Source organism: Kryptolebias marmoratus, linkage group LG24, assembly GCF_001649575.2.
Source record: "Kryptolebias marmoratus isolate JLee-2015 linkage group LG24, ASM164957v2, whole genome shotgun sequence".
NCBI lineage: Eukaryota > Metazoa > Chordata > Actinopteri > Cyprinodontiformes > Rivulidae > Kryptolebias > Kryptolebias marmoratus.
In genome coordinates, this window is record NC_051453.1 from 9,151,551 (window position 1) to 9,166,032 (window position 14,482).

Consider the following 14,482-nt stretch of genomic DNA (forward strand, 5'->3'; position numbering starts at 1 on the left):
GCAAATATGGTAGAGCTTCATTTTGTTTCCAATAGTTTGGTTTACTTAGTTTAATTAGTGGCCTTAATCTGCAATTAGCCCAGAGGTCAACTGTACTCTTAATTTAAAAAAGCAACATTGTTTTGAACGAACTTGTCCATATTTAATTAAACCATTAACCCATGAAATGTCAGAGCTGCTCAGTCCTCTGCTGTCTTAATAGAGTGATAAAAGAGAAATAGTGCAGGCACAACAAATTAATCTTTATGACTTAATTTTATTGAACTGCTATTAGCAAGAAAAACAACAGATCAATGATAATGTAATAACTGGGGTCTGCGCACACAATAATGTTTTTTTTACATCATCTAAGTAAATAAAATATTGAAGCCATGATACGTAAAAAGAAAATCTGTTCACATTGAGCTTTTAGACTGTGTGGAAACTTAATAGGCTTATCTACCTTACAATCTTTTAAAGGGCACATTGTTAAAGAGGAAGAGAGTTGACTCCTTTACAATTCCCAAAGAAAGTTTAAAAAGCTAAGAGCCTAATTCTATGAGCCAACCAGATCTCTGTGGTTTCTGTAAAATAATTTTCTCGCCTCTTGCTGTGTAATCATCCCCCTCTTGTTTGACCTTCAATGAAAGACAACATCTTCATGTTTCAGAACTTGGTAAACTTGGCTTTCTTCAAGACACCAGTGTTTTGCCTCATGAATACAGCCCGAAGTGTGACGGCAGAGCATGAATGATGTACAATAGATTAGGATGTGATCCAAACGTGTCTCTTTTTACTTCACAGAGGGAGAAATTCATCAGGATGGAGAGGAGGCAGTGAAGAGAGGCCACCAGCTGGCTCAAGCTCTGCCCGCTCTGTCGCTCCAGTGGACAACTTTATTGATTCAAGTCCCTTCTCTTTGGAAATGAGCACACGAGTCACTAGTTACTGTGCAGTTGGAGAGATTAGGTAAATGATGAAAAATAAAAACAGGGCTGTACATTAAAAAATGGCTTTGAAAACTGACACACTGACTGAGCTGCACACACCACTGAGCTACCTTTCGCTTCCATTTAAAGCAAGCAAATACCAAAGCTGCTCTTCTTTAATGTCAGCTAAATGTTTTGTTTATTCAGGTTTAATGGTTGCACAGCACTTTGAATGCTAAACAGCTGCAATAAAACACGGGACCGTTCATGAGTGAGGTGCTCGTAAAGCAAGAAAAGTCTTGCTCTTCGACTCAAGGCTGGCCATAGCTCAAACAGCATATAAAAATTATGAAATATTTATCACAATAAACAAATGGAGTCATAGATGACTAATGCATGGATATAAAACTAGGCTAAAAATAAGTTCTGAAATGAAATACCACATACATTTCTCAGAACTGCTGCATAGGAGAAATCATGGCTGGAGATATTTCTTACCTATAGCTCACTAAACTATGAACAATATATCTATATTTAGTGATAATCATTCCAGATGAACCAAAGGACAACATGGCTTTTCAGGGATTGTGAAGACTCTTCAAGCTGAAAAAAAGGCGTTTTAAAAGCCTATGGATCATTTTAAAAACACATCAATGTCAAAAGGTTTGGGATATTAAATTCTTACCAGTTTTGAGAGTTATATCTGACTAATTCTCACATTCATTTAACCATTTACGTCACATCTACCTGTGCAGCCTCCAGCCCAACAACCAGAACTTACTTTTTCTGTTTTTGGATGGGGCACTAAGCAAAACAAAAGCCAAAGTAAGGTCCACCACCTACCTGGTTTAAGGATAGATGTTTCTGTTTGTAAAATTGGACTGGGGGTGGGAGAAGATGGCATATTGTCAGTTTTTTAGAATTTAGTGTTTTGGGTTTATTCCAATATAAGGCTTCATTTTAGAAAAACTGCAAGTCACCTGCATTTGGGTCCATTCCACCACAATCGCTTGACAATTGACTGCTGCTGTTAAAAAAACAAACAAACACTGGTTTGCTTTTACATACAATATATTGCCTTTCTAAGAAGATAGCGTGATGGGTTGCACTGAAGCCGAGTTATAAAAGAGACGTTAGAAAAGAGAAACAATATATAGAAAAACAAAGTGTTTTTAGAACCCAATTTATAAAATAGCATTAAAGCAGTCACCAAAGGACATCTTTATTTTTTCTCCTTTGGGGGACAGATCAATAACAAAGAACAAATAATGGAGACAGCTCTGCAGCTTTGTAAGGCTCAGAAAACTCAGGCCAGCAGGCAAACACAGCCTCAAGACTTGACCAGCGACAGCGCACTCCCACTTTGCTGCTCAAGTTGTGGTGACTTTGTCTAATAGAAAAGGAATGTAATGTCAATCAGTTCTCTTAGTTTGAAAATTACACTGAAAACCCCTTGTTGCCTTGCTTTAAAATGCACCATCTGAATGGGACATGCCTTATCAGCCACCAAGAATATCTCCTTTGTTCTGTAACATAAAGACGTAGCCTGTTGTCAAAGCACTTTCATCCTTGAACTCATGTCTCAATAGAGCTATAAATAACTGGTCTCTAAAACTCCACTCATGTCCAGCTCATTAGAGCCAGACATTACACAGAAATAATGGCCACAAGACTTGGCATTATAAAAAGGGCCAAAACGAGCACTGTCTCTACACAGTCAGGTGGAAATACAGTAAATGAATCACTGGACACAAATCTGTAAAATGAAAAAAAGAAGAAGTCAAAACTGAGTATGAAATGAAATAATCCAAGTTCTTAAAAGTTAAATTGCAAAACTTGCTTCATTAGATTTTCAGACTATAAATCAGTGGCTCTGCTTCTTTTTTTTTTCTTTCACTCCCGCCCCTCCCCTCACAGCTCAGCAACCGACTGTCTGATATGTCAAAACAGAGACTGAGCGCAGGGATTCCACGCAGAAACTTACAGAAATAACAGCGGGTTAAAGGAGCACTTTTAAAGAGAGAAGGCTTGGCCATAATTGTGAAATCCCCCTTTTCCTGCTCCTTCTTACTGGTGGTGAATTCCATGAGACCACGACAGCTAAAGCCCAGTATCATTCATTAATGCCCTGGCTCCTCATTACTGTCTCCTCACACTTTTGAAAGACTCATTACCTGCATAATGGAATAGTGCTTAGAACAGTCAGACTTTGCTTTTCCGTGAATTAATCACCTACATGCACAGACAAAAAGGAAATTCTCACATTAAACATTAAGAAACTTCCACTTCTGTCTTTTCACTTTTTCAAACTTCTAGAAGGTGTACTTTTTTTTTTTTTTTTTTTTTTTGAAGTGCACCTGCAAGAATATGACAAAGGTGTCAGCTCAAGCTGCCCCTGCGCTTTCCATGTGTCTGCAAGGCCAGGGTGCCAAAAAAAGAAGAAGAAGAGAGAGAGATATACTTACAGTTGACTGTGACTTTTACTGTTTTGGTGTCAGGAGAGGCGATGTCATTTAAAGCGCTGCATTCGTATTCTCCAGCCTGATCCCTTGTGATGCTGGTGATGTTAAGATATTCGCCGCTGTCATACTTCCTGGCTGGAAATAGAGAAATGGAAGCAAAGTACTTACAACGTGTCTACTCAGAAAACAAACACACCAAACAAACAATCTATATCTCAAGGCTTTCTGTAGTCCATAGTTAGTGAGTGGAAAACTCTCATTTATGATAAATAGCTTTAAGTCTGAGTAGAAGATGCATCGCAATTAGACATCATATTGAGCTCCTGATTACCTTCGCTGCATTCTAAAATAGCAGTGCATCAGCAGTACATTGATCTATTTTTATTGATATGGCGGCAGGAAATAATAGTGCATTCCCACTCATCCACTCATCATTTGTTCCTTTCAGAACAGGCAGTTGGAGCTACCTCCTGAAAAGCAGACAGATTTGATGGCTCGGTGCACAATTCAGTGCTTTAGCTGGCGGTGTCAAAGACAGGAGCAGCAAAGCATTAAGACTAGTATACCATCTGGAGGATGGTGCATTTAAAAACTGCAGAGCCACACAAACATGCGCACTCAATGTTCTAATTAACAGAAAATTAAAATATACTAACATTGTTACGGCTGATAGACTCAAGCTCACATTGCACATTCATTGCTATTAGGATTTAAATGAGAAAACACTGAGATGCACAGTGGTGTGCAGGATAATTCGGTTCGAATCATGAGAGATAAACACGCAAGAGAGGAGAATTGGAACGGCTTATGCTTGTGTGGCGCGTTTTAACCTCAGCTTCTACAAAGCACAATTCAATAGGTTTTTCCTTCACCCATTTAAACATGCACCCAAATGGCGACAGAGATGCTATGTACATTTGCTAGTTCAAAGCCGGAGCAACGGAAGCTGGAAACCAAACAGCAGCTGTGACACAGTTTTACCCAGAACAAAAGAATGCAAATGAAGTTTACCTTTATCAGCGTTGAGCGTATGCTAGTTATTAACAGTCGAGATGCCATGAATAAGTTGATTTATTGATGGATAGAAAGTTAATTGGCTACTATTTCTGAAGTCAATTAATCAAGCAGGTCATTTGTCAAGTGATCCATAGTCTCAGCTTCTCAATGTGAGGATGTGACACCTTCCTTTGTCTTGACTGTAAGCTGAATATCTTACACTGCCGATCATAAATAAACCCCATCACCCTAAGCAGTGAGAAATTATGTACATCTTTCACAATTTTACTAACAATGAACAGACAATGATAAATCACTTAATGCACAGTAACAATAGCTATTAGGTACAGCTATATTTAGTCTAAAATAACCACAGTGACACCAGATAAAATGATTCACTGTTGACTGATTGGAGCTGTTACTTCATGGCAGCTAATAAAACACCTGAACTTATTTGTAAGTAGTTCGTTTCAGCGTGCCTTATAAAATATCTGACAGGAATTTTTATTTATTTATTTACTTTAGACAATTTAGTCACAACACGTAAGATGGGTTTTCCTCAGACCAACATTCATTTTCAAGTCAGTGATGCTTCTGAAGCCTATTATTAAATCACTTTTTTCACTTTTCATCATTGATGTATAGCCTGAACAAGATAAAAAAACCCAACAAAAACAAACAAACACAACAATACATGAGATTGCAATATTGTTGTTGAATATTGCAATAATATATACTCTTCTTTTACCACTATGCTCACAACACATTTTAAGTGTTTCAGCATCTTAACTACTGTCATCTAAACCATGTGAGGACATTCAATAAGTGTCTTCATGCAAATATTATTACTGTGATGAAAAAAGAAAATCAATAAATTGTACAGTTCTAATTATCTAAATATCTAATGATCACCTGAATTTCACAGCAGTAGGTGATCTTGTCTTTGCCTGTACATGTATGTGTGCATTCGTCTGTCTGTTAGCAAAATATCTCATCAACCAGAAGACATATTTTATCGAAACTCTCAGAAACCATTCATTGGATGCACAATTACAACTGATTCAGGTTTGAAGCCAACAAATTCAAGATGACTGTCATATCTAACTGACTGTAACAAACACAAAAAATGGCTACATTTTTGTAATTTTTGCATACATTGACCTAAACATTGGTTTGGTAGTATATGAGAGGCCTCCCCAACACAATATGCTACGTATTTGCTCAAAACTTTGGCATAAATTGTTAGAGTCAACCCTGTTTGTCTGTTAGCAAAACATACTTTAAAAAAAAATCTCAGAAAGAAAGGAATCATTGGTTGTACATTTACAACCCTTTAACTTTTGGAGTCAACCCAATTCAAGATGGTCGGCACAGCTACTCAACCAACACAAAAATGTCTGACTTGGTCAAATGTACAGAAATAGAGCTGAAGTTTTGTGTTGTAGTAGCCGAAAATCATTCCCAAAACATGCTCCAAGTGCTAACAGATCACACAATGTTGTTGTTCAATTCGTTGACATGCCAGGTGGTGGGCATTTCTTTCAGGAATGCTACTTTCATCATTATGATTTGGTTATTTCTTAGGTTCAGTGTTATCATGTCAATTCTTTCTAAAATAGAAAGTCTGTGCCTTTTGTCATTTTCCTCATTTTGTTTTGAATTGTCTTTGTCTATGTTTTAAATAAAACTAAATAAATGTTTACATACATAAATAGCTTTTTAGCGTTTAAGCTGGTTTTGGATAGAAGATAGAGACAGATTTGAAAAACTTGGAGTTCAAAGAAAGAACTGACATAAACAAAACTGAGCTCAACGTACTGTTCAGAAAGCCACAGAGACACTGGCACTGACTCAGCAATATCACATATAAAGAAGAAGAGGAGCCTAAATCTGAAAAGCGATTCAAGAAAAGGCATTCTTTCACTCTGAGCAACAAATGCCCCCTGCATGTGAGCTGAATTCTCATAATACCACTGCAACCTTGGTGGCTTTTTATCTACTGGGTCACACACACTCAAAAAAAAGAAACAAAAAAAAAATAAATAAAAACCTGAGACCGGGTCTTGTTGATAATGAGCTTCTTCTGTTGAGGCAGTGATAATGGTGGCAACAAAAACTGCAGCAAGAGGCAGAAAGTGTCTGAGAATCTGATCTCTAAACAAGCATTAGATGGTTCTGAAAAACAGTTCACATGCCTAGAAAGCACAGGAATGGGACGGTAACACAGATGGCTTTTTTTTTGTGGTTGTCAACACTACACAGCTGGGTTTTGCACAACGAAAAAAAGCATTTTCAGAAGGATTTTTCTTTACTTAATCCTACTGATGTGGGAGGAGAGGTGCAGTCAAATGAGTCAACAGAGCAAATGTTACGGTGCCAGTGTGATCTGAGAAATACCAGGAAACTGTGCAAACAATGTTGAAGCACCTTTTTTTTGTATTGTGCAACCTTCTGTACAACATACAGCAAGATGTTGAATTACATATATTATTTCAATTAGTAACAAAAGAAAAGCAGAAAAAAGGAAGGATAGAGCATGCTTTTGTCAAAAGTAGTTCTGGTCTTTAAAAAAGAGAAGGCATCAGGTACAGCCAAAGTAATGTATCTGGAATTAAAGTTAGTGTGACAAATGCAAAAAGATTGGATGTTATCTGTTTCACTGAGCAAGTAGGTCTCTTGTTAAGACAGCAGCTTCCAACAGAAAGCTGATGGTCCAACTCCCGATGTTCTCAGCAAACGTCCTGATATGTCCTTGGGTTGGACAGTAACTCCCATGTTGCCTTCTTTTTTTTTTTACTTTACTTTACTTGATTAAAATGTAGGTTCTGCAGTATGTACCGTTAGTTAAAACTGCTACTTGCATGTCCAGTGAGGAAGTATTGAAATGAAATAGTCCAATTAAATTTCCAGTAAGCTGCCAAAATTATTTCTGGTGTTTAACAGATCCATTTCAGAGATGAACAAAAAAATAAAAGCTGTGATTGAGGTAAACTAACTGGTTTGGCTAAAAATGTAACAGGTGATTGCTGTATTATCCAAGTATTTCACACCGCATGTGGAAACAAGCTCATAAGAAAAGAGTAGAATGTTTAAATGTAAAAAAAATAAAAAAATAAACTGGTATTAATTTAAATAAATTCCCTAATATAAGAAGTATTCCTATTATGAGACTGTGGATTCTCATGGCTTGATAAACACAGTATACTCTGCCTGCTAGGAGCTGATCTTTAACACTGTATTCATTGCTTTTGTATTTTTATTGTGTCTGCAGGTACTTTGACATCTGCACTGATTTGTCTAAATATGTGCTGTACAGAAAATTCAAACTTTTACAAGTGGACACACTACATAACTGCGTAAAATAAATAGGCTACATGGTTGACCTAAACATTGCCCTTGGTGCGCTCCTCCAGTGTATTTTACTGCAGCGGGAAATCATGATACACAGCATGTAGAAATCCGCTGTGTGCACTTGTGTCTTTTACTAGGGCAATAAAATCAAAAGCGCTGACCCATGAGGCCAAGTATTCTTGTTGCTTCCAATACCATTTGCCAAATGGCTGAATCAATTGCTCTGGTTTTCATTGGCAGCCACTAGAACGTATTTTCACACTCAGGGAACCAATGTATCATTCATGTACATGGGGGGAGGAATTGATTTTCATATAAAGTAATCATTGCTTAAATGAATAGATTTTTAAAAATGCAACTTATATGTGTGAAAATGAGTCATGAACTATGAGGTGTGCTTGGAAGAGCCCTCATGAGGAGGAACCAGTGAATAAACAATAAATAAATTTGTCATTAGGCTGAAACATTGAGCTTTAAACTTATCTGAAAGTAAAACTCTGTTTTTATGAAGTAGGCAGATTTTAATCAAACTTTTTAATCAAAATTGTAGCAGTAAGCACGTTTATGTTATGTACAGTATGTCTTTCAGCTGCACCTGCTTTGTTGACAAATTAACCGCTCCTGATTATCAACCAGTATGCTTGTTTGCAACACCCAGATAATTTAAGCTCAGCTTGGAGGACTGGTAATTATTTAAATGAGGGGGTTACTTCTGCGTTTCTAAATTACTACAACGTTTGAAATTATTTAGCAGTACTGATCGTTCCCCCTGAAATGCTTTTTGATTTGTCACCGCACGCTAATTTTTATTCTGACCTTTTTTTATTTCGGAAACTTTTTTTTCTCAAAGAACTGCAGGAACAGACCGTCTTCATCATATTTACACAGAGAAACGAGAAGCATAACATTTTGACTTTTCTTTAGTAATTTGATTAAAATTTTTTTTTAAAGATTTTAGGCTTTTTTTTTTCAAATTAAAACAAAAACAACAACAACAAAAAAAAAGACAAGGATTACTCCAGATAAAAATATAACTAAACAAGAAATGTTTATCCATAAACTAGCACCTCTATGAATTTTCTGTACACATTTACTCATAAAGAGCTAAGTTTATGCTTGGAAGATTTGTCTAAATGTTTTTTACATATAATATCTTGGTATTTTTTGAACAGCACTGATTTAAGGGTAGCAGATTTATTGTGAAAACATCGTTTTGACCACATTGTTCTGTCTGTGCCTGCACAAGTGAGCTTAATGTCTTTCAAATGTTCAGATTTTTTATGATTTTTTATATTTAGATTGATAAGGTTATTATATATTGCTTGGCTGAAGCTCAGATTTTACTACTTAAAGAATGTGTAGTGCTGCGTAATGAATCAGAATACTGACTAAATCTCAGGAACCAGAAGGTTTTCAGCTTGTTATCCAATGTTTCTAACAAGTGTAGCTTTCACAAGAAGAAAATGGGTGCAAAATGGATAATCTGTGCTTGATTGGCCACATGATACAAAACAGCATCTCTGCTTGATTAGTTTTTTTGTTTTGTTTTGTTTTGTTTTCCTTTTTTTTTATTTTCCAGGTGCTTCTGGCTAACTTGTCTGAAAATGAGCACAGAGCGTGTTCACTGAAGAGTGAAGACTCAGAGTAGAGAAAAAGACGTGGTGAAAACTAAAGGAAAGAGCACAAATGGGAGTTGTTTACAGGAGGAATAAGACCTAATGTCAGGCTACATTTAAGTATAAATCCTGTTGAAACAGAAAAGCAGCTTAACTCTGGCTTAATTAACATGGAAGACAGTTTGCCTGGGCATGGTAAGAGAAGCAGAGATGCAATCAATGAAATTAATAATGCCTCAGTACTTTTAAGCTATGTGGCATTAGTATTTCCACACTTGTGCAGGCCTGGGGACTGCCACTGGAAACAACAAGAAAAGTTCAACAAATAACTAAATGCCATTCATTCAGAAATTGTGTTTATTGTGTTGAAGCTTCTGTCGCGTACATTGTTGTTTAGAAACATATTTGCTGAAAGCATGTCACCCAGAATCATACAATTGTTTTCCTATTCTGAGACGAATACTGACATGTTTCTTTCTTAGAACTGTTTAAAGAGTGTTTGAAAATATTTTTTTCAAAAACACACTAAATCTGCGATAAAAAGAGTTCAGAGAATAGGCTGTCCAGTCAGTTTGAAGAGGCAAATATTAGCAATAACAATGAAAGTACACTGTATGAGTGTAGAAGTGAACAAAAAAAAAAAAATCAACAACACATATTTAGCTACAGGCATCAAATTTTGCCACTAATGTCAAGCATACTCCAGTCAATCAGAGTGCAGTAAGTAGAAAATGAATTGCAGGCAGGTACAGGGTGGGCCTGTCTTTCTACTCAGCAACTGAAGGGATAATTGGAGAAATTTAGCTTACTCAAGGACTTTCAGTCAGTCTCAAAAAGATCTTGGCAAATCGTCAGAGACTTGGGATGGGGGATGGGGTGTTTCACCAACACTGTTTACAGTGAGGATGCAAGGTTGCTGACCTCAGCTAAGGATATAGTCCAGCAGTGACTTGTCTGAAAGATTCTTTGGAAGGACAGCAGAAGATGAGGAGTTTGAGGAGGGATTTGCCTATTACTGGAGCTGAGGTCACAGGGGTAGTTAACCCCATGGCGACAGAGGCCCACGGGTGGATAAGATTCACCCTAAGTTCCTTAAGGCCCTGAATGTTGTTGGGCTAAGTGGTGACCAGGGAATGTGATTCAAATATAGTGGATTATATTTTCAGCCTCCAAGGGAAAGCCTGTTCTGGTCCAGTAGACAACTAAAACTCAAAATCAGAAGGAGCAAGCTGTTTTATCCTGGTCATGAAACACGTAACCAGCTATTCACCCTCACAAAGATGCTTTAGAGTGCATGGGAGTTTACCCAACTAGTCTTCCTAACCTTTACCAAGACTGCCTTTTGTTACATGTGAAGAAACAAGGGACCTGGAGACTGACAGTGTTGTGGTTCCTGTACCAGTTTGAGTCATACATAGTAAGTTTAGAAAAAAAAAAAGTTTTAATTTAACAGTCAATCTCTGTTGTCAGTCATGAGCAATGAATAGTGGCTGAAAGAATAAGATTGTGAGTACAAGCAGCTGAAATGAGCTTTACGTGAGGGGTGACTGAGCTCACCCTTAAGATTAGGGTGACAAGCTCAAGTATCTGGAGGCAGGAGGGCCTCAGAGTAAAATTGCTGCTGCTCCACGCTGATTGAAGTTAAAACATTTGGTAAGGATACCTTTCATAGATCATTTGAGGGAGCCATTTTGGACATGTCTCACCATAAGGAGGATTTGGGTCAGATCCAGGGCTGGCTGAAAATAGTACATTTTGCAGCTGGCTTGGGGAAACCCCAAAAGGTCTTGAAAAGGTAGCTGTGAAGAAAGAGGTTTAAAGATCTTTGCTCAGACTGTTGTCTTCACAACCTCTCAAATGACCAGTAAATGTTGGACAAATGGGTAACTTACTCTGATGAGTTGCTGATTTTAGTGAAAAAAAAAGTTTTTTGCACCAAAGCATGTTTTATATGCACTCTGCGATTGAGTGATGATTAGTTGATGACATTGCAATAAACTGTGATTGAATAAAATGAGTGAAAAGTTAAGAGACACAGATCAGCATAAAGTGTGTATTTAGACTTGGATCGCCATAGGGCTGAATATAAAATACAGTATTTATTTAAAGATGTGTAAACTGTTGACTTGTTGGGATGAGAAACTTGAGTCTTCAAATGAAAACTAGCTGATTTTGCTTTTGAGTTTGATATGATTTACATGTTTAAATGCTGACATTATCAAAAACCAAATATATGTTTTACTATTGATCAGATTCAGCTTATTTATGAACAAAATCATCAGCTGCCTGCAGTGTTGCAGGTTTCAAACTGCATTTATCTTATTGTTGAACTTCTTTAACTGATGTGGTTTTGGATTTGAATAAATTCATAAAAAGATTTTTGTAACAAAATGATCAATTTTATTTTAAAAGAAAAGAAACAAAATTTGGTTCTTCCTAATACATAAAAAAACAGTACATGATTTCTGTGCAGGATCTGGTTGCATCATGCTGTGCCTGATTTAAATTGTGTTCCTATTGATTACAGCAGGATGGGGGCTTTGCAAAGGTCATAAAAGCCATTAAATGAGAATCCCATTCTTGAAATGTAGTTTGAAGATCATTTTGTATTGCATTCTCAACCTTGACATTACAGTAAACAGAATGCACGTAACATAATGTGTTGAGAAAAAAATAATGTGGGTGTAAGAAAATACAGTCTGAGTGTGAGCTTAAAGATATCTGAGAAACTGACAGAGACCCTTCTCACCTTAGGGCGATGTCACTCCTAGCAAATTAAAGAAATCATAGCAAGGTTAATTCTGTATTCACTGCCAATGACTGGCTAAGTGCTGTTGCAGTAAGCAATTTCCCACATTGTGTAGGGGAGCTGAGGGTACACTTCCTTCAGGGCTGCAGTATATAGATAGGGCAGGCTTTGCTGAAATTCCATTATAGCATAGAGCAGCATTTTCTACATCAATTTATCCTTTTAACTCTTGAAAATGGAGAACAGCCCACGCTGCTACATTGTACACTGTTGCCTTCTGGCCCCAACTCAAGGTGTGGGCCAGATGTAGGGGTAAGATCACACTGTGTGGAGGGCCTGTTTGACAAACAGGCTGTTAGTCTGCCTTGATCCATAAACCCTACCCTGCTCCCTGGCTGTAAATCTAAGGTTGCTAAAATTCAGAGAGAAGGACTCGGCTAAAAGCCGTAAGTCATCTCTGATTGGATGTGCATTCACCTCAGCAACTGGTGGAGTAACCTTACTGTTACTTTCTCTGCTTATATATTTATCCAAACACATCGTGAGCAAGAAAACACATTTTAGGTGCTAGTCTGCTTTAAGAAATCCTTGTGACACTTTTCCCCCTATCCACAACCACAAGTAACACTTCCTTCCAAAAAGTTACCCTTGCAGAATGGGAGTTTTTTTGGATTCTGTGAAAAAATGTACTAGAAGAAGGGATCCTACTATGCAGGCAGTGACAGTCAGCAGTTAAGAGGGTCAGTAGTACATACTTGCTCAACCTTTGTATCATCCTGCAAACTTTGTGATGATAGAAATGAAGTTAAAATTTAAATTTTTAATGAGCTGTAAATGCACATTAATTGATTACTTTCTAAGAATTTCAATAACTTCCATGAAGTGGTTTATGAAATATTTGCTAACAGACAAACAGTGTTGTTTTTAACAATTGTTCTTATATTATAATGCTGTGTAATGTGCAGTGCTCAGAGCATGTCTCAAGAATGATGACCAGCTACTACCACACCAGATTTTAGCTCAGTATCTGTAATATTGACCAAGTTACAGCCATGTTTGTGTTTAATTAGGTTGCTAAGGTGTGATGGCCATCTTGAATGGGGTTGACTCCAAAAGTAAATCAGTTGTAGACGTACATCCAATGATTGTCCTCTCAGACTTTCATAAAATCTATTCAGAGGTTTGTAAAATATGTTGCTAGTGCTGCAGACAAACACACAAAGACATGAGCAAAATCAATATTTCCACTTTGCTGAGGAGCAATAAACATAAAATTTAGTGGTAGAGTAGCCTATATTTCATCATGTTACATGGCAAAGCATGTGCCAATTAAAAATCTCTTTAAGTTGCAATGTTTTGAGGTATTACACAAAACTTTAATAGCTGAAATGAAAAACTCCTAATTCTTAACTTTCACTTCCTTTGATCCATCAGTTTTCTGATGACTACCTTTCACCCCCATTCTATTAAAACGATCCTCAAGTGTCAGCCCTAAAAAAAAGCAAATCAGTTCAGTGAAAGCCATGAATAGCTGAACCTGGTGCTAAATGAGAGATCCCTGGTGAAAATACAGCTAAAAACTCGCTTCTTATCTTTTTAATGGCTGCCAAAATTCAACGTGACATGGCAGGCAAAGCTGAAAGTATGAAGTGGTAATATAAAGCCAAGTGTGTATAATTTATCATATATTTCCTTAGAAATCCACAAAGCTACAGAACTGTGCTGCATTTGTTGTTAACACTCAGTTCAGTAACAGGTTCTGTTGGATCCAGTTGTAAAGAAGCTACAGCTCTTATGCTGCAGTGAGGTGTCAGTCGGGATGGTGCTGCCTGTTCCCTCGTGATATTTTTGGAGAAGAAATGACTCTTGAACCGAAATAAAAAATGCAACAAAATAGTATTGATAAATTTATAGCAACCTGAACAGAAAAGAGAAAATGTGTCCCAGCTGAGTTCTTTAAGAAGAAGACGAAGAAAAAGAATCAAACATGTACTCTAGTATTCTAGTCAGCCTTTTCAAAGGTCACACTTCTATCCTATGAATTCAAATCTCAATGGAAAAAGCTTATCAAAGCAATTTCCCCCCATCATCCACAAAACCAAACCAGATTGAAGTAGACCATGTTAAAGGCTATTTCACCCCCTTTCCATGACCTATGAAAGAATAGTGAGGGAACACAGCTTGGCGGCACCCTGAAAGGCTGACACGTCACCCCCTGAACAGTGAGCTTAAGGAGGAAGGTAAGCAGAAATGTCGAGAGCTGACGCAACAGTGAAAGAAGTTTTATTTGACACGCATTTTGTCTGATGCCATTTTCTGAGTAAATTTGTGTGTTTTTTGCATTTCAAACCAAGAGAAACAGGTGCAGGAAAAAAAAAAAAAGATCACACAGTTTTTTTT

The 14,482-nt window shown here is 37.2% G+C and overlaps 1 protein-coding gene across 2 annotated transcripts in view; it reads right to left on the reverse strand.

Moving 5' to 3' along the window:
• Nucleotides 1-14,482, reverse strand: part of negr1 (neuronal growth regulator 1) — a 134,525-nt gene that overhangs the window by 53,989 nt on the left and 66,054 nt on the right. For both annotated transcript variants that reach the window (XM_017413509.3, XM_017413510.3), the window contains exon 4: nt 3,374-3,505. In XM_017413509.3, coding sequence (XP_017268998.1) covers nt 3,374-3,505 — 132 coding nt within the window. The remainder of the gene's footprint in view (nt 1-3,373; nt 3,506-14,482) is intronic.